At 46.2% G+C, this 21,412-nt stretch overlaps 1 protein-coding gene across 1 annotated transcript in view; it reads left to right on the top strand.

Moving 5' to 3' along the window:
* WTIP (Wilms tumor 1 interacting protein) overlaps positions 1-21,412 on the top strand; it is an 85,421-nt gene that overhangs the window by 27,219 nt on the left and 36,790 nt on the right. The window contains exon 2 of the mRNA XM_015411089.1: positions 4,297-4,398. Coding sequence (XP_015266575.1) covers positions 4,297-4,398 — 102 coding nt within the window. The remainder of the gene's footprint in view (positions 1-4,296; positions 4,399-21,412) is intronic.

Below are 21,412 nucleotides of genomic sequence, written 5' to 3' on the forward strand. Positions count from 1 at the left end.
ACGGCTTGAAACATCACCCCCCCCACACACACACACCTTTATTTTGCAACATGCATCGTGATGAAGAATTCTGGTGCGCTCGAAAGATCGCATACCGCTTTGTCTCGTTTGGGTTGGCTATATGACATTAGATGTATTAACGTGGTTTGTGCTTTGTTTTGGGGGGCTTTGATTCTGGACCAGCGCAAACTTTGGTCTGCTTTGGGGATGGACTAACCAGTGATCTGTTTTTGTTGGTCTGATCTGGAGCTGAAAAAACAGCAGCAGTCAGATAACTCACGCGGCTGGGTTTCCCAGGAGAGTCCGCTGCAGAAGAGGCAGCCTCTAGCCGTGTTTGTGAATGAGGTATCAAAAGACAGGACATTTCATTAGGAAATGGACTTTTGCCATCCTTGGAATGGAAACGGGGCGAGCGAAAGAGGCTGCTGCTACTGGCTCGAAGTATCAGGGGCAGCTAGCCAGGCACCGATGCGCTTGGCTTCTGGAAGGAGGCAGATGGTGGTGGGGAGGTGCCAGAGGACTCTGAAATAATTGTTTGCATTTCCAAAAGAAACCCCAAACCTTGGTGAATGGGGCAAAAGCTTTCGTCGAGGCAGGGCTGAGTAGAGCAGGTCTCCGGGGCTCAGGTATGGCGGTGTTTCCTTGGTGGTCTGTGTGGAGGGAAGGCATCTGCGGGGGAATTGGTGGGACTGTGGCTGCCGTCCTAAAGACGTGTTCTTGGGATTAAACACCATTGTATAGAATGGGACTTACTTCTGAGTAGACCTGCTTTGGGTTGCTTGCTCCCACCAGCTGGCATAATGCCTATTCCGCCTTGAGAATGAAGCCCAGGTTTGAGAAGCCTGCTTTTGTAGGGGCGATATGCTGAAATCACCCGCCTTCTCTCTGCCACATTCTCCTCGTGGCACTTTACCCCTCACATCCCTTTAGTCATCATCGTCAGCACAAATCCCTCCTTATTTCCTTCCGAGCTTCCCACAGCTGTACCCTTCCCCCCCCCAATCCTTCAGCCTTATTTCCCATTGTAGCCCTGTCTGCTCAAATGCCCACAAGTGTCTCCCCCCTGGGCTCTTGTCTGTTTCTCCCCTCCTCCCGCTTGGGACTTCCTATTTTTTCTTTTTAAACAACCACAGCCTTTAATGGCAGATCACAGCATCATAAACAGGTTTGAAAATAGCAGTAATAATTGGCACTTATTGATACCAGCTCTCCCCTTGGCAGTGAAGAACAGAAATTTAGCCACCATTTCCATAGTTACTACAAGGCAATTGTCAGCAATGTTTGCGTTATGTGTTTCTGGAGATGGGTATCTATATTTAAGATTTTAATTAAATACTGAATGTGCAGATTTTAGAGGTTATTATATTTTAAATCTAATTCAAATTCCACTGCTGTAAGTTGTCTAATTTATATATTGTTTAAATTTAAATTTTAAGTTGTAATGGCCAATGGCTACACAATAAATTTTACTACTACTGCTACTACAAGGCAATTGGAGAGTAAAGAGAGTACCAGTCATCAGATTGATTTCCATGGTCTCTCAATAATGGCTCCAAGAACGAGGCTCAGAGATCGCAGTAGGAAGAACATTGCAAAAGGGTGTGATCTAGACTTTGTTTCATTGACACCACAAGCACATAGTCTGTCCTTGTATGGGATTTTACAATACCTCCTAATCAGTACAGCCGAGGGTAGCACATTAAAATGAGCCAACATGAAAGTTCTTCGAAAATCTGGAGTGGTTACATAGGATCTTCTATAGATCCTTGGGGAGGAATCCCTACCCTCAAGGGGGAACATCTGCCAGTGGCACGACCAATCAGCTCTTGACAGCAAATGTCGTTTAATCAAACTAAAGACTGATCTTTCTGGCAGAAGGAGTAACTCCCCAAAACTAACCCCTATTCGTGCGATCTTCCACTCTATATAGTGAAACCAGGCAGAGGACTGAGACTCAGCAAGCAATTGCAGAATAAGAGGACTGGAGTCAGCTCTGTAGAGTAGCCTGAACCAATATCTGAATGTTATAATCCAGGCTTCCATCTCTAGGAGTCTTTGGTCTCCAGACAGATGGCTGTATAAGACACACATGAAGGGAGCAGTGTTCCCTCTAAGCTGTGGAGTCTTGTGAGCAAAACGTCTACTTTGTGAGCTACTGGCATTAAAGTTGTGAGTGAGCGAGTGATCTACTGCATAGGTTAGTTTGTTCTGGAGCCGTCCTTCCTGAGCTAAGACAAAAATATGTGAGCTGGAGGCTTTTCCGCAAGAATTTAAATTGAACTTTTTCTATATCCTTTGCTAATGGCCCTAATCCATACTGAGATCCCATACAACAGTTTGGCACTGCTCTTATGTTTAAAACCCCCCAAGGGCTACAGGAACATATTGATTACCCTTGGTGTAGTAAAAGCGGGTAATTGCAAGTGCGCTACTGTTAACAGATTTGGTCATTTCCTTTTTATGGGCAACCCAGCTAGAGCTATGATGGAAATATATTCCCAGATATCTAACACTTGACACCTGGTCAGTCCTCTGACATTCAGTTTATGAGGTTTCCATGTTTTCCCAAAGGTAATGATTTTGGATTTCTTGAAGTTTAGAGGTAGTTGGGTTAGTTCAGAATAATCTTAGAACATGTAACTCCAGTGTTAGGGGAGGGGCCGTGGCTCAGTCCCCAGCGTCTCCAGCTAAAAAGATCAGGTTGGTAGCTGATGTGAAAGACCTTGACCCCCTTTTTTGAGCGTGTGCAGCAGGCCGCATTTGCTTTGTGGAGATTTTCCATCCTTTTTCGTCCTCAAAATGATGTGGCAAAACCCTTACCAACCGCATACGCATCACAGGCAAGTTTAAGGGAAACGGTGTGTTGCCTGTATGTGGCCTAAGAGGTGAGCCTTCAGAGGGGGAGCTGGATCTGTACGGCCTCAGCTCAAGATGCTCTAAGTTCTCTGCAGGCTCTCAGCCTATGCTTGGAAGGAGCGTTGTACCAGAGACACATTTCCTTATTGGTTAATAGCTTTTAGCCAGAGGCTGGTTGAACAGGGTTGGGAAGGGTCTTTGGAAAATTTTCAGAGGTGCACTTAGGAATAGGAAAAGACCGGCTTCAACCGTATAACATGATCTTCTACTATTCAGGTAAAAAACGTCATTTGCCGTTACTTGCTGGGGACACAGAGTGGCATCTTTTTTTCTGCGCTGAAATCTTTTGTATTGGAAAATAGGGTGGAAAACAATTCAGTTCTGGTTGCTGTGATCAAATAGCTCAGTGCCAAGAACTCTGGCTTGTTGAGGGACACTGAGGGGGTCCTATCCTAATGGAACAAAGTGTGAGTCCAGTGGCACCTCTAAGACCAACAGAGTTTTTATTCAAGGTATAGGCTTTTGTGTGCACACACTTCTTCAGTTATATTTGGTATCTGAAGAAGTGTGCTTTGTACATGAAAGCTTATACCCAGAATAAAACTTTGTTGGTCTTAAAGGTACCACTGGACTCACACTTTGTTGTGCTGCTTCAGACCAACATGGCTACCCCACCTGGATCTACCCTAAAGTAGTCATCATAGAGCAAAGTTTCAGGTGGGTAGCTACATTGCTCTGCAGTAGAAGACCAAAGCTGAAGTCCATCAGCTCCTTAAAGACCAACAAAATTTTCCAGGATATAAGCATTTGAGACTCAAAGCTCCCTTTGTCAGAGAGAGTTATCTGAGGAAGGGAGCTTTGACATCCAAAATCTTATACCCTGGAAAATCTTGCCGTTCTTTAAGGTGCTGCTGGAGATCTTGCTCTTCTACTGCCGATCAACATGGCTGCCCACCTGAAACTACAGTCATCTTAGATATTTCTGGTTCAATCCGTGTGTTTTTTGGCGACTGTTCCAAAGGGATCTGGGAGCAAGGTGACTGCAGGTGGGTGGTGGCAGCTAATGTGATCTCCCAGCCTTCAAAAGATGGAGAAGCAGAGGAAGGAGAGACTCTGCTCCCCATTCCTAGAAAACTGAGCAGGCTCTGGCTCTGTTTTCACATGGGTTGGACAGGCACAAGAACGACCCAAAGGATGCAAACAGACTGCAGTTTAAGAAATGCTGCTCTAGCGTAAACTTTCATGCTGGCCTTCAGGCCTGTGACTTGCAAGTCGCATTTTGAGTAGTTATATCGAGACAAGAGAGTTTTGGTTTTTTTTAAATTTTTAAAGTAAAAACTGAATGATTGGCTGCTGTGTGCGCCTGCAGGTTAGGGACTTGACAGCTGCTTGTTGAAACCTCGGCGGGCTCTAATGTTCCTTCTCTCCCTTCTCCTGTAGGCATTTGTATCAAGTGTGGAAAGGGGGTCTATGGGGCCAGCCAAGCTTGCCAAGCAATGGGGAACCTTTATCACACCAACTGCTTTACATGCTGCTCTTGTGGTAAGTTGCAAGCCACTACAGACCTGCCTTTTGTGGGGTGGGGAGCTGCCTTCTAGAAGAACCTATTCCAAAGAGGACAAGGGCTGCTTGTTGTATTATATGCCCCTCTTTGCATGCATGCTTAATGCTAAAGACAGACAGACAGACAGCAAGGTGTGTGGGGGGGAACTACACAGTGGCCCTGGGGTTGAAGGCCACTGTTCTACAACATGTTGGAGAATGCCGCTCCCAGACGTCACAAGTCCTGCACTTTCTATTCCAAACAACCCACTGTGGCATTGCAATAATGCCTCTCTGGATTTTGGCATTGTGGAGTAGCAAAATGTCTTGGGCCAGGTTGGAAAAGAACAAGAGAGTACAGCGATTGGCTGCCTAATTTTGCATGTCAGAACGCCCAGTTTTCATCCCGGTTGAAGGGCTGCAGGTGTAGTGGTTAAGTGCGCGGAGTCTAATCTGGGAGAACCGGGTTTGATTCCCCACTCCTCCACTCGCAGCTGCTGGATGACCTTGGGCAAGCCATAGTTCCGTCAGAGGTGTTCTTGAAAAGAGCAGTTTCTGTCAGAGCTCTCTCAGCCCCACCTACCTCACAGGGTGTGGGGAGGGGAAGGGAAAGGCGTTTGTAAGCCGCTCTGAGAGGGCGGGGTATAAATCCAGTCTCTTCTTCTTCTGCCAGAACTGGGAAGATGACCATTATAAATAGTGGTTTGGGTGGGTTTGTGCATTTGTATTTTATTGTTCTTCCTGGTTAAATACCACAAGGGAAGAGAACACTGCAGACATTGGGCATAATACTAAGGGGATGCTAGTAGAGGTGGCCGTGGCAGGCAGCAGATGTGGGCACTGTTAACGGCAGCAGAGAAAGAGGTGGACATAACATGACTTCAGACCACCTATCTTGTGACCTGAAATGAACAACTGCGTATTTGAGCAGCTTTCATTTGTTTTACTAAGAGATGTGCAAGAGAGCTTCTCTGTCCATGAGAATGGGGGGCGGGTGTGTGTGCCATTTTGGACCTTTGGCATCTGGTACCAAAAGTGTCTGGGGCCACTCCTGGCTGCTGAGTTGTGAAAAATCTTGCTATCACTGCTAGGGTTGCCTGCTGTGCTTTGGCAATTCCTGGAGATTGGGGTGGGGGTGGGGGTGATGCCAGGGGAGGGCAGAGTTGGAGGGGGGGCTCAGCAGGGATGCTGTGCCATAGAGTTCGCCCTCTGAAGCCGCCATTCTCTCCTGATGAACTGATCTCTGTTGTCTGGAGATCAGTTGTAATAGCGGGCCGTCTCCAGCCACCACCAGGAGACTGGCAACCCTAGCGGCCAGGAGCACAGTCTCAGTCTGCGTTGGTGCCTGTGGTGGAGAATGATCTGCCAGCTTGTCTTCTCCACCCCCACCGGACCCAGGGTCTTTTACTACAGATTCCTCACAATCTCTCCTTGTTTCTTCAAACATACAGCATGTTGAGGAAGCTTTTATCACCAGGCCCAGGCTGTGAGCTAGAGAGATCAGCTAACCAACCTGCTCTTTGTCCGATATGATTAGAAGAACTTCCTCAAAATCTTATATTTATGAAACAACCACCTGGGGCTTGGGTTGAATGCAATGGGGACCTTGTGAGAGGTATTTACGCAAACTTGTTGGCAAAGGAATCTGCAACTGCTTGGTTCCCCCCACCTTGTTGTAAACCATCCCTCCTGAGTATACCCACATCCTTTTGATGTAGTAGTTAGGAGAGCAGACTCTAATCTGGGAGAACCAGGTTTGATTCCCCACTCTTCCACATGCAGCTGCTGGTGTGGCCTGGGTCAGTCACACGTTCTTTCAGAGCTGTTCTATCAAGAGCAGTTCTCAAAGAACTCTCTCAGCCCCACCTACCTCACAGGGTGTCTGTTGTGGGGAGGGGAAAGGAAAGGAGATGGTAAGCTGCTCTGAGACTCCTTCGGGTAGTGAAGGGCGGGATATAAATCCAAACTCCTCCTCTTCTTATGGGTGGGGACGAGAGGGACAAATTTTGCAGTGTCCCTCATCAGGTACCACTGCAGTTAGACACACTGGCTGAGGAGCCGTGTCCTCTCTGGTATTTGCTCTTATCACACAGTTTGCTCTGGACTCTTGTTCTGTACACACTTTCTGACTGATTCTGCTCTGGCCAGGGCACACAGTGAGAGAGAAAGAGAGAGCCTTGTACTGTCCCTCACCAAACCTTCCTAACAAAGATTAAAACCTGCGGGGGGGGGGAGGGGGGGAAAAAACACAGTGAGAGAGAAAGAGAGAGCCTTGTACTGTCCCTCACCAAACCTTCCTAACAAAGATTAAAACCTGCGGGGGGGGGGAGGAGAAATGCATGAACAACACATGTGCATTTGCCCCCTTGCACATCTTTATGATAATTCCTCTATGACAGGGGTGGCCAAACTTGCTTAACGTAAGAGCCACACAGAACAGACGTCAGATGTTTGAGAGCTGCAAGACATGAACAGATATTACATACAGGTTTTTATTGAGAAATGTGCAGATTTGCTTTTTATTAACATTAAATGAGACTGCCAAAAATAAAAACAAAAGGGGTAAAACCAGATATGTATAATGATATTTATTTGTTTGCTATTTATTTGCGTATAAGAGAGAGAGAGAGAGAGGTGGAAAGAAAGAATGAAAGAGGTGGAAAGAGAGAGAGAAATGAAGCAAATAGATGGGGAGCCTGCCGGGAGCCGCACAATATGTGTGAAAGAGCCGCATGCGGATCCCGAGCCACAGTTTGGCCACCCCCTGACTCTATGAGACAGAGGGAAAGACCTGTTAGCCCAGTGGAGCAGGTCCTGGGTTGGATTCTTCAGTGATACCCACTTCCTTCAGAACTGATGTGTCAAACTGTTTCCCTGCTTCCAGCAGAGAGCCCGTCCCACTGCCTACCAGCCTGCATGGTTTCTCAATCTCTGCATTGTATCATGGTCCCCATCTTTCTGGCTCCCCCATACTGGATCCATAGAGGCTGGCTGGTGCGCATCTTTCACAGAATTCCCATCTGGTCTGGCAATTGGCAAGTCAGGCTGCAGTGGCTCAAGTGGTTAAGACGCTGAACTGCAGACTGGAAGGTCGTTAGTTCAGCAGTTTGAGACCCGAGTGCTGCATGACAGAGTGAGCTCCCGTCTCTCGTCCCAGCTCCTGCCAACCTAGCAGTTCGAAAGCAAAAATTGCAAGTAGATAAATAGGTACCGCTTTGGTGGGAAGGTAACAGTGTTCTGTGCGCCTCGGCATCTAGTCGGGCTGGCCACATGACCATGGAAACATCTTTGGACAGCGCTGGCTCTTCGGCTTGGAAACGGGGATGAGCACCACATCCCTAGAGTCGGATTCGACTGGCTTTCAAGCAAGGGAAACCTTTACCTTTACCTGGCTTGGCAACTCTGGAGATTCCCTGGACTCCTTTCCGCAGGCATTCTTTATGTGCTTCCCAAGTCACCTGTTGGTGGGATGCATCTTCCACCAGCATGATGTAGTGGCTAGAGTGTCATACTAGGATCTAGGAGACCCAGGTTCAAATCCCCGCTCTTCCATGGAAGCTCGCTGGGTAACCTTGGGCCAGTCGCACGCTCTCAGACTAATCTGCCTCATAGGGTTGTTGTGAGGATAAAATGGCAGAGGCAAGAATGATGTAAGATGCTTTGGGTCTGGGGAGAAAGGATATATTAAGTAAAATTAAAAATGTGATTAACATAGGCTTGCTGGGGGGATGTGTGTTTGAGTGTTGTGATTCTATGGGAGCACAGAAAAAGCACATAATGTAATACCAGGCATGGAATTTGGTTCCCTGAGAATCTGTATTTATTTGTTCTTTTAAAAAACAAGTACCTAGCTTGTTTCGCTGTAGGCTTGCATAATTTTCACTTGTCGATTCAGGACAGACAAAAGGAAGTACTTCTTCGCTCCACTAGTAATTAAATGGTTGAATTACTTGCTGGTGCATTCTGTGATGGCCAAGAGCATAGAAGGCTTCATAAATTCATGGAGTAAAGGTCCCTCAAGGGCTACTAGTCATGATGACTAAGAGGAACCTCCCTAGTCCAAGGATAGTAGACCAGTGCTGGGAAGCAATATGGAGTCCTCGGCCTCTGTGCCTAGTTTGTTGGCCTTCCAGGTCAAACTGGTTGGCCACTGTGTGAAACAGGATGCTGAGCTAGATGTTCCACTGGTCTGATTTAGAATGGCTGCTTTATGTTCCTTTCTTTTATGTTCAGCTTTCAAGTATGGTAATAGAAATGTATGGGAGTTACAGAGCTGAGTTTTTCATGTCACAGATCAACTGGGTATCAAATCTGGAAAAAAAACAAACCCCAGCACTGCTTTCCAGTTTCTGTAGCATATAAATAATGTTCCTACATCCAGAGAGGGGATTATATTGACAATGAAGGAAGCTCTAGGCAGTGGTTGTGGGAATACTGGAATTAGGTGGGAACGTAAATGCAGATCTTGAGAGTCCCTTGGACTGCAAGGAGATCAAATCAGTCAGTCCTAAAAGAAATCAACCCTGACTGTTCCCTGGAAGGCCAGATACTGAAGCTGAAGCTCAAATCTGAAGCTGAAGCTCTTTCACCCAATGAGAAGGGAGCACTCACTGGAGAAGACCCTGATGCTGACTTCCAGTTTACGAATCAGCGATGGCGGACGCTCTCCCCGAACCACGGGAGGGCGAATCGCACACCAGCGGCTTGGAGGGGTGCCACCTCAAGTGACACCCCCGCGGAGCCTTTGCGATAGGCTCCAGGCCAGAGGGCTTTTGAGGGGTAGCCTCTTCGATGGCATAATGCTGGAGAATCGAGGCTCCCCTCTGCCCTGACGGTCCAGTCGCTGTGTGGCCTTCGGGCACAAGCTGGTTTGATTGGGACAAGCGCCGGAGATTGAGCGGAATATTGTTAAAATGCAGCGTCGTCAGAGAATCTGACCAACAATGAATGTGAGTTCTGAATAAAACGGATTTTTAAAAAGCGGATCCCCCCCCCCCCCGGTGTGGGAAGAAACGGACACAAAGAGGGACGCCTCTTATGCGAAGTAACCGATAAACGATGCGAAGGGGGAGAGGGGTGGAAAGCAGCGTGTGTGTTGTGAGAGACTTACTTGATTTTGGATATCGTGGGGCGAGTTTCTTGAGTCGGGAGGAAACAGTGGGAAGTGTAAACAAATCGGGAAAATGGCGGCCCAGCGTGCAAAGTTAAAAACGAAACTGCCAGGCAGTCAGAGTCCCAAACCGGAAGAGGGGGCAGACGTCATTAAATTACTAGCGGATATGCTCAAGCTGGTGATGGAGCAACTCGATGGTATTAACCAGCAATTGACTGTGATGAACAAGAACTTTGCATCTCAGCAGCTCCAGCTGAATGAAATGGAAAAGAAAGTGGAGCAAGCTAATGAGAAAATCTAAGAGATGGACACCACAAATAAGAAGTTGAAGAAAAGACTGGGAGAAGTGGAAATAAAGCAGAATCTTCAAGAAAATTGTGTACTGCAACTACAGATGGAAAAAGCCAATATGATTCTCAGGTTCCAGAGAGTTCTTGAAGCAGCGAAAGAGGACCTGAGGAAGCTGCTTAGCAAGATCATCGCTCCAGTGATAGGCTTTACAGTGGATGAACTGGTAAAAGACACGGAGGTGGCCTATAGGGCATACTCCAACTATATTAAAAAATAGCCTACCTGGAGAAATTGTGGTCAGATTCTCAAGAAGACAGTCTAGAGATGCTATTTTAAAAGCAACATCAGCAACTCCACTGAAAATGGGAAATGTAACTATCAAGACGCTAAAAGACATTCCATTTGAAATCCAGCAAAAGAGGGAAAATTACAAAGATTTGATTGCTTTTCTTCAAACTAATGGAATAACGTAAGGTGGGCAATCCCGGAAGGTGTCATCTTTAAGATTAACAATAAAAGAGAGAAGATGGACTCCATTTTTAAGGCTAAAGAGTTTTTGCGGCTCCAGCTTGGAACAGAAGAAGAGTCGAAGGAGGAAGAAACGAAATCTAGTGACTCTGCTACCTCTGGAACGGAAGAAGACTCTGCTACAGAAACGGGTGCAGGACCTGCCAAAGTTGTCTACGATTTTAGAAACAGAAAGCCAAAGTAAAGGCAGAAGGACTCAGAAATTGGCCTTTTGAAGCGAAGAACACGAAGATGATCAGAAAGTTCTCTCATAACAACTAACACAGTAACATATAAATATGGAAGATGAACAGGAACTCTACAAGTATATTATTAACACTTGTGGTACTAACATTTATGCTAACAGAAATAAGATCTCCTCCTCTTGGGTTTTTAGTTTAGTGTGGTTTTCTTTCCTTTATCCCTAGTTGTAGTTTCCCGCCCTAATTTTCTTTGTAGTTTGTAGTTTAATGCAAAATAAAAATATCCCTTTGGGGGTTAAAAAAAAAAAGAAGACCCTGATGCTGGGAAAGATTGAAGGTCAAAGAAGAAGGAGACGGCAAAGGATGAGATAGTTAGACAGTTATCGATGCAACGAACATGAAACTAAGCAAACTCCAGAGCATGATGGAAGACAAAAGGGCCTGGCGTGATGTGGTCCATGGAGTTGGCTTAAACAAAAAGAGCGGCTGCAGTTGGCTGTCAGGGGTTCTTTATGGGGGCCCATGAAGAACCCCAGTGCTCAGCACAAGTTGTTGGGCAGCTTGACATCTGTATATTTTTACCACTACCAAGTCTGATTTGGGTAGAACCAGTGGCTGCTGGGTAAGCTTTCCAAACATAGCATAGGCCTCCCAAAAGGAAGTGCAGCACCAGTGTGTCGACTCTCATTTCTAGGCTCTTTTCTGTTTGCATTGCTTATTTCATCCACCCAGTGTCCTGCCAGGGCCTCTCTTCAGTGTGGGTCATAAAATGGCATGTTGCATTGCTGGGTCCTTTCCCTGCATGGTTCCAGGATGCTCATGTCAAGGGGTCACTGCCTTTCTTTTTCCAGGCTGGGTATGGCTGTGGTGGTAAGGCTCCATGTGTGCCTTCCCAGTTCCCCACGTTTGCTTCCTCAGCATGCTTCCTGAGCATGAATTTGGCAGAGGCAAGGTGTTACATCTCAGCTAGTTTTATTTCATAGGTTAACATAAGAACATAAGAGAAGCCAATGCTCCCACTGTTGCCCCCCCCCAGCACCGAGAATACAGTGCATCACTTGCCCCAGCTTGAGAGTTCCTATCTATACCTTCTGGCTAATAGCCACTGCTCCATATGTTTATCCAATTCCCTCTTGAAGCTGTCCATGCTTGTAGCTGCCACCACCTCCTGTGGCAGTGAATTCCATGTGTTGTGCAGGAAGAAAAGAGAAGCAACTGAAATGCCACCCAAACCCTTGGATTCCTGGTTCAGCCACCCACTGTGGCTTTGGAGATTCAGTAGGTTTTGATCACTTGCCCAGTTCTGGGCATATTTTCACATCTGCAAGGACTAGAAGTGCGGAAACTCACAAGAAGCTCTGCGCCCAACAGAGTATGGCATGCACAAATCCTGCTTAGTAGTGTTGGTGGAAAACTTGGAGAAAGCATGGATGCTCAGTTCTGGCTGGACCGTGACCCATGGATACAGTTCAGATAGTATTTGAAATACTCAAGATGTGCAGATGCGTGCACATTTCTGCATTGCCCATGAATTTTAATTTGTAAACCTCATTTCTCTCTGTCCCATTCCAGGGTGTCTTTTTACAAGTTATGATAATTTTCACAACCTGTTTATGACCAAATTTTGTATACTGTCTTCCTAGGATATGACTTTACTTTTAAAAAAAGCCCCACCTTTTCAAAATAGGGTTTAAATTTCAAATAAAAATCCCCTGCATTCCTTGGTGTGTGCTGTGGGGGTGGGGAGGGCTGCTCTCCCCACTTAAATGGTCAAATCCCAGACTGGGGGTGAAACAGAATAGAAGCAAGTCAGTGACCTCAGCTCGGAAGAATGCTGCTTATTTACGTAGAGCTCCAGCTATTTTAGCAGCAAGCCTTTTATTCGGCAGGGACAATGTCTGCCGGTTTTTGTGTATGTTGGCCAAGTAGAGGCTTGTACATTTTGAGATTTGCATCCTAATAGTTCCAGTAACAAAGTACACGCAGCCGTCTCAAAAAAAAAAAAAAAAAAAAAGCGCTGGGAGATTTTTTGTTTTGATTTGGCTAACTTTGTGTGCCTCTAATTTTAAAAAGGTCCATTGCAAATATTGGCATATCTTCCTCCTCTGCAGGAACTTTAGGGAAGTTGTGTTTTATTTCTTTCAAGTAGTGTCTTTCTATTTGTAGGACTTCTGCAGGGAAAATTGTAAAAAACACGAAACCCTATGTGGATGGTGCCCAAAGATTGTAAAATTATTCCTGGGAATCAGCTGCTCGGGGTGCTCTTCTTTGTCTTTGTCTTTAAACAGAAACTTTTGCCTTCAGCTCTGTCTTTATTGGGCAGCCACGGAGGCTTCTGAAATACTCTAGCGTCTTTTGATGCGCTGAGCGACTGGAATGTGGACAATTTTAGCCCAGAAAATGTGAGCGTGTTTGTATAACTTATACACCAGAAGTTCTTGCCCTCCATAACAAAAGATCTTTTCAGACTCTCTGGCCTATCAGATGAGGCTGCAGCTGGGGTGGGGGGGGAGGGATGTTATGTTTTTAAATAGCGTGTGTGTGCGCTCTCACTCGAGTGCAACCGCAGGAGTCTTTGCTTAACGCAAGAGTGCATGTTTTGGGTCCAGTCCTGCATTCCTGCAAGTTGGAGGGGGAGTCCAGCTGTGGAAGGAATGCAGCATTTGGGGGTCCCACAGTTGGGCACAGAACTTTTTTGAAAGGGAGAGTTCCACATATCCACAGTAGCTGTTTTGCAGTGATTTTTGGATTTCAAACGATCGCTGCGGGTCGCGAATAGCATCTCCTTGCCAAGATGCAGGATCTTCTTTTCAGAGGAATTTTGGCACCAATTTCCCCCCTCTTTCTCCCCCACCCTCTACCTCCCTTCTTTCTAAAAGTGTCCCTCTTTGCTCAGTGCCCAAACCGCCAACCTTTGTCTCTGTGGAAGGAGATTAGCAGAAGGGTTGGCAAATGGAGAATGCTGGAGGGGGGTCAATTTCCTGCAGGTCCCTCATTTTGTGGGGCAGCTCCACACTGTGGCTTCTCTTTCTGTGGAAAGCAGTGGATATCCCCCCCCCACACACACACACTTTATGTCTTCCACCTGAGAACCCCATGTGGTGCAAAGGATTCTGGGTCCTGTTGAAAGATACTCAGCTTGGCAGTGGACTCACGGCTGTATATATTCTGCAGGATTGCAGCAAACCACCAGATGGGGTATTAGATGCAGAATTCAGCTGTCATCGGGTGCATTCAGACAGGCCGTTTAGTCCACTTTTGGCCCACCTCAGAAACGGATTTTATCTGCGCGATCACTCAGTCAACATCTGCCTACCGTCTCCAGCCGTTGCTTTCTGGCTCAAAACCGCTTTAACCCGGAGTATTTTGATACCAGGTCCCCAAGTGGTGTTTTCCTGATTCTCCGGTTCCAGCTGTACTTTTTTGATGTCTGATCACTCCTCCGGTGTCAAGCCACTTCTGGTTTAAACCCCCTCCCCGCTCAAAAGCTGCCCAAGGCTTCCGCTTTTTGCCCGCCATTTTTTTTAAAGCGTTGGCGGTATGTGCATAGGCGGAGGTCTGCCACCATGTTATGAAAACAATGTTTAAACGGTGCCTAGTTTTAGCCTTTAGACGAGTTCGGGATCTCATGGAGGTCAGTTTCGGGGTAAACGTTTAAAGGGAAGTGTTACAGCAGTCGGGTTGAAGTGGAAATCGCTGTTCTGAACACGCATGAAAATTTTAGTTCTACATATGGCTGCCTGTGCGCACGCCCAAACTGAGAGAGAGAGAAAAACAACACCAACGCATGTTCCCACGTGTGGACGGCAGGGAGCGGTGTGGCTGCGCAGTGATCTGGAGCAAGGAGGTGAGTGTGATCGCAATTCTCCAGGTTAAAAAAAACCACATCAGGGCCAGAGCAATTTAAACCACTCCCAGCATGCCGTCTGACTGCACCCATCTTCAGAAAAGGAACAAGTGTCTACATCCCCTCTCAGTGGTTCAAAGACGGACATGAAGGGATTCTAGCTGAAAATCTCAAAAGCAAGAAGGGCAGGCAAGGATTTCCAGTGGCTGGGGTCAGAATTACGACACAGCTCTTTACCCTTCTACTAGCAAAATCAGAATAATGTTTGTGTGCCAAAACAATGTAAATCTGTCTATTTGCATAATTTATGCAGATATTTATTTTTTATTTACATGTGATAGCAGCATTCCACTTTGCTTAGCACAGAGTTTAGACTGTCTGGGCCCAGAAGCTCCCCCCCCCCCCCCCCCACCCCCCGGCCTATTGTTGACTTGTATGAATTGAGAGTGCACCCAGAAGGCACCCAGCCCTACAGCCGTGAATGGCAAGGAAAGATGCACCAAGTGAGAGGCAAGCCATCTTGTGGAGAGGCCTCTCTGCTGCTGTGGATCTTCTCATGGAGAAATTCCAGATAAATCCCTTGGGAAGCCTAGGCTTTGCTGGTATCCTCTTTGCAAAGCCAGCAAAACAGAATGGCAAATGCTACTCTGTGCCTTTTCTTTACTCAAATCTCTGGGCCAGTCTAATCTCCCCCCCCCCCCCCCCCCCCACTGGCGGGTTTTGGGCCCTTTTTTTTCCCCCCATTGATTTCCCCCCCATCAGTCTCCAGGCTTTAAATCTCAGGCCTAATCCAGGCTTAAACAGCTAGTCCCAAAGAGTGAGAACCGAGAGAGCTGGAAAGCCGTTTGTTCCCATTTTACTTCTGCCACAGGGTGGACTGGCCCAGAGGTTCTCCTCTGCAGGGTGACTGCTGATGTAGTTGGCACAGCGTTACAGCCTTAAGCTGTGTCAATCACTGACGTAAATTTCTTGGGTAGGAAGAGAAATGGCTGGGGAGTGGTGGCATCTGCAAAAGCACACACCTTCGTGTCCCCGCGGTATGCATAGATGCTTTCCCAGAATATCATACCAAATCATGTTTGGGGGAAACAGAAACGTGGGGAGGGGCACAAACAGAAAGCAAATGATTGGGGGGGGGGAGGCAGGGGCATGTGGATGTCACAAAACTAGAGCAAACACTTCTCTGTGCAAGCAGCCCTTGAGCATGGGTCATGCTGACCTATCATTACAGGATGATTCTTCAGATAACTGGGATTTTGGTAATATATGAAGCAGAATGGACATTTCTAGAAGGTGCTGTGTAAAGTGCTGAATCTTACTTGGTAATGGTGGAAAGTGCCATCAAGTCACAGCTCACTTAGGGTGAACCTGTAGGGTTTTTAAGGCAAGAGGTGTACAGAGGTGGTTTTGCCATTGCCTGCCTCTGCCCTGGACTTCCTTGGTGGTCTCCCATTCAAGCACTAACCAGGGCTGACCTGCTGAGCTTCTGAGGTCTGACAAGATCAGGCTAGCCTGGGCCATTCAGATCAGGGCTGACTTACTAGCAAATAGTGTTTGGGAACCCTCTCGCCCCCTTTCACAGCCTTTCCCACTGTTTTTTTGTGACTAGCCCTTGGAGATTGCCCTCCAGTGGGTCTTGCTAATGGTGATTCCCTGGTATATCTTTTGCCTGCCAGTGTTCAGCCTTTGAGCAATATAAACCTCAAGCAGGCAGGGAAAAGACTCTCAGGACAGCTGTAAAACAGTCAAGTAAATGTAAAAAAGTGCCATCACTTCTGCAGAAACAGTAACACAAGAAACCCCGGTAGTATGGACCCTCAGATCCTCAGTTGAAGACTTTGTTGTTGGTCAGCCGCACAGTCGAGTCCGACTCTTCGCGACCCCATGGACTAGATCCCACCAGGCCCTCCTGTCTTCCGCTGTCCTCTGATGTTTGCTCAGTTTCATGTTCATTGCATCTCTGACACTGTCTAACCATCTCATCCTTTGCCGTCCCCGTCTTCTTTGACCTTCAATCTTTCCCAGCATCAGGGTCTTCTCCAGTGAGTGCTCCCTTCTCATTTGGTGGCCAAAGTATTTGAGCTTCATTTTCATTATCTGGCCTTCCAGGGAACAGTCAGGGTTGATTTCTTTTAGGATTGACTGATTTGATCTTCTTGCAGTCCAAGGGACTCTCAAGAGTCTTCTCCAGCACCATAATTCAAAAGCATCTATTCTTCGGCACTCGGCCTTCCTTATAGTCCAACTCTCGCAGCGATACATGACTACTGGGAATACCATTGCTTTGACCATGCGGATTTTTGTTGGCAGGGTGATGTCTCTACTTTTTATCATGCTGTTTAGGTTCGCCATCGCTTTCCTCCCAAGGAGCAGGCGTCTTTTAATTTCATGACTGCTGTCACAGTCTGCGGTGATCTGGGATCCCAGGAACGTGAAGTCTGTCACTACTTCCACGACTTCCCCTTCTATTTGCCAAGGAGTGATGGGGCCGGATGCCATGATCTTAGTTTTTTTGATGTTGAGCTTCAAGCCCACTTTTGCGCTCTCCTCTTTTACCCTGAGCAAGAGGCTCTTTAGGTCCTCTTCACTTTCAGCCATTAGAGTGGTATCATCTGCATATCTGAGGTTGTTGATCTTTTCCCCAGCAATCTTAATTCCCGCTTGTGATTCATCCAGGCCAGCATTTCGCATGATGTACTCTGCATATATATTAAATAAGCAAGGTGACAATATACATCCTTGTCGTACTCCTTTTCCTATGCTAAACCAATCAGTTGTTCCATATCCGGTTCTAACTGTCGCTTCTTGGCCCTTATACAGGTTTCTCAAGAGACATGTGAGGTGGTCTGGTACTCCCATCTCTTTAAGGACCTGCCATAGTTTGTTGTGATCCACACAGTCAAAAGCTTTAGCATAGTCAATGAAGCAGAAGTAGATATTTTTCTGGTACTCTCTTGCTTTCTCCATAATCCAGCGAATGTTGGCAATTTGATCTCTAGTTCCTCTACCTCTTCGAAACCCAGCTTGTACTTCTGGTAGTTCTCTATCCACGTACTGTTGAAGCCTAGCTTGTAGGATCTTGAGCATGACCTTGCTAGCGTGTGATATGAGTGCAATTGTGCGATAGTTTGAACATTCCTTGGCATTGCCCTTCTTTGGGATTGGAATGTATACTGACCTTTTCCAATCCTGTGGCCACTGTTGCGTTATCCAAATTTGCTGGCAAATGGAGTGCAGAACTTTAACAGCATCATCTTCTAAGACTTTGAATAGCTCAGCTGGAATACCATCACCTCCACTAGCTTTGTTGTTAGCAATGCTTTCTAAGGCCCATTTAACTTCACATTCCAGGATGTCTGGCTCAAGGTCAGTGATTATACCGTCGTGTTTGTCAAGGACATTGAGGTCTTTCTTGTATAGTTCTTCTGTGTATTCTTGCCATCTTTTCCTAATCTCTTCTGCTTCTGTTAGGTCCCTACCGTTTTTGTCCTTTATCATGGCCAGCTTTGCATGGAACGCTCCCTTGATTTCTCCAATTTTCTTGAAGAGATCTCTAGTCCTTCCCATTCTATTGTTTTCTTCTATTACTTTGCACTGTTCATTCAGGAAGGCCTCCTTATCTCTCCTTGCTGTTCTCTGGAAATCTGCGTTCAGTTGGGTAAATCTTTCCTTTTCGCCTTTGCCTTTCGCTTTCCTTCTTTCCTCTGCTATTTGTAAAGCCTCATCAGAAAGCCACTTTGCTTTCTTACATTTCTTTTTCTTTGGGATGGTGGTGATTGCTGCCTCCTGTACGATGTCACGAACCTCTGTCCATAGTTCTTCAGGCACTCTATCTATCAAATCCAGACCCTTGAATCTATTCTTCACCTCTACTGTATATTCATCAGGGATGTGATCTAGGTCAAACCTGAATGGCCTCGTGGTTTTCCCGATTTTCTTCAGTTTAAGTCTGAATTTTGCAATGAGTAGCTCATGATCTGAGCCACAGTCAGCTCCAGGTCTTGTTTTTACTGACTGGATAGAGCTTCTCCATCTTTGACTGCAAATTATATAGTCAATCTGATTTCGGTGTTGCCCATCTGCAACACTTGCACAGTTTAAAACAAACCTTTAACATATATAAAAACTTTCTGGACCCCCATCTGGTCTCCCTCCCCTGGACTCCAGGTGAGATTGGTTTGGTTTTAATTAATCTCCCCCCACACGATTGGCTAGCTTTAGCAAGCCTGCAAGGCAAATCTTGCTGTAATTCTCTCTGCTTGCTCATCTTATAAAGTCTCTTTCCTGTATGAGCTCACCCTGGAGGATCAGACTCCACAAGAGAATCTGCTTACATTTTTCCCACAGGCCAAAAGGGGGGGGGGGAAAGAGGTTACTGCTGAGGCGGATGCATGCGATCTGGGAATAGTCGTCTTTTTACAAGCCATTTCTTAAATACCCCAAATTTTGCTGACGTTCTGAAAGGCTGACTCCAGGACCTCTGGCTGAGGTCTTAAAGTATATGATACATTAAAAGTATGTGTGTGTGTGTGAGAGAGAGAGAGAGAGAGAGAGAGAGAGTGTGTGTGTGAAGGAAAGAAGGAAACTTTGCTCCCCTTATGAGACACACAGAGAGAGAGAGAGAGAGAGAGAGAATGTGTGTGTGTTTAAGGTCCCTTATATACATATTCACACACACAGACATACATATATACACACACTCTCTTTATTGGAAGGTTTGCTTGCTTCCTTCTCCCATTTTTGAACCTAAACCAGGAAGTGGAGAGGAGGAAGAGATGGGCAATGACCTAAAATGCGAATTAAAAAAAAAATCCTGAAAATCCAGAATTCTAAAAGTCATAGAAACACAAGTACCCTTTTAAAGGAAGTGTCTCCCTATGGACTTGAGAGAGGGTGGGTGTGACTTTTTTTTTAGATTAGTTTTTATTAATTTTATGTATCAAAACAGGAACAGTTATGTGAACAAATAAACTTAAAAATAAGAACTATGAAACAAATACAGTTTGAATTATATAAAATGAAGAACTTCGTAATACTTTTGTGGTACAGAATAACCTAAGAATACATCATCACTGAAAACAGATTCAAGAAAAGGGAACCATTTCAAATGAAAATCAGAATGTTTAGATGATAAACAACTGTATCAGAAATTTTGTCCATTGCATAGAATTCCCAAATTTTAGAATACCGTAACGATAACGACAACTTATTTGAGGGTTTCCAACTACTAGCAACAACTTTAGCAGCAGTTAATAAAACAGAAATAAGTTCCTGACTAAGCTTTGGGATATGGGAATCTTTCCATAGATCTAACAGAATAAGTTCAGGGAGTAGTGGGATCAGGTGACCTGTGATGTCTTTAATGAACAAAATAAACTTGGACCAGAACTGTTAAGCATACATGCATGACCACCAACAATGTATGAAGGAGATCCCCGCAAGATCTCCAACAAAGTGGTGACTATTGTGACTTTTAGGCTTAGTTCTCACGCTATGTGGCATAGTGGTCGTACTGCTGAAGGAGGATCTGGCAGACCCAGGTTCTAATCCCCATGCTGCCATGGAAGCTCACGGGGGACCAGTCGATCGTTCTCAGCCTCGCCTGTCTCACATGGCTGTTGTGGAGGAGGGGCGAAGAGCGTTGCAAGCCACTTGGGTTGACTGCAACAGAGCAAAAAGGTAAAGGCTCCCTTGCTTGAAAGCCAGTCGAATCCGACTCTAGGGTTGCGGTGCTCATCTCTGTTTCAAAGCCGAAGAGCCAGCGCTGTCGGAAGACATTTTCGTGGTCGTGTGGCCGGCATGACTAAACACCAAGGCGCACGGAACGCTGTTACCTTCCCACTGAAGTGGTACCTATTTATCTACTTGCAATTTCTTGCTTTCGAACTGCTAGGTTGGCAGGAGCTGGAACTAGAGATGGGAGCTCACTCCGTCATGCTGCACACTCGGGTCTCGAACTGCTGAACTACCGACCTTCCACAGCCTGCAGTTCAGCGTCTTAACCACTTGAGCCACCGTAGCAGAGCAAAGTGGACTATAAATGAATCAATACATTTCTGGATTGTGTTACTTCAGATAGTAGGTGGGTAGCAGAACGCAGCGGTGTGTGTCCTTACCAGGACACCATTAAGAGCCCATGTACATCTGGTACTCCACCAGCTCCACCGGATCAAGTTCAAGGTTTTAGTCTTAACATTTAACGCCCCCTGTGTTCTGGGACCAACGTATCTGCAGGACCATCTCTCCTGGCATGCCCCTCAAAGATTGTTATGCTCTATGGATCAACATCTTCGGGTGATCCCTCACCCAAAAGAGATCCGCTTAACCTCAACCACAGCCAGGGCCTTTTCAGCTCTGGCACCAGTCTGGTGGAACACTCTCCCAAAATGCAGTTCCACAGGGCCTGTAAAGTGGAGTTGTGCCACCAGGCCTATGGTTGAGGCGGTGGAAGTCCATCTGGATTGGCCTCCCCTGTTCCTCTCTACCAGCGTGCTGTCCCCTGTCCACCCACTTGCCTCAGTGCTTTACTATCTACAATCACACATGGGCAGAACCTTTTGAGATTAGTTACTAATTGTACTACAGATGACTCTCTAATGGTTAGTATAAATTGATGTTTTATATAGGTCTTAGTGATGGTATTATGTTTAACTATTTTTAAATTATTGTTTTTATATGTCTTGTAACCCACCCTGAGCCTGCTGTGCGGTGGAAGGAGGGCTAGAAATCAAATAAATTTGTGTGGCGGAATATTCTCATACGGAAAAGAGTCCTATGTTCATGGAAAGTTAGCTCATCAGGGAACAAGGGCTCTGGGCTACCCTTTGCTCCTGAAGTGCTAGTTTTCTTGTATTTTCATATGTGCATGTGTGTGTATGTGTGGGTGTGTGCACCTGGAAGTCATAGCAACCTCTGGTGACTGACCCCTACTGGGGCCCAGGAGGATATTCAGAGAGGTGGCTGAATAAAGCCTGCCCCCGCTTCCTGACTGCTGGTATTCCAAGGAAGTCTCCAAGGACTTGCCAGAGTCGACTCTGCTTAGCTTCCGAGATC

Source organism: Gekko japonicus, unplaced genomic scaffold (assembly GCF_001447785.1).
Source record: "Gekko japonicus isolate JY-2015 unplaced genomic scaffold, Gekko_japonicus_V1.1 scaffold711, whole genome shotgun sequence".
Taxonomy (NCBI): Eukaryota; Metazoa; Chordata; class Lepidosauria; order Squamata; family Gekkonidae; genus Gekko; species Gekko japonicus.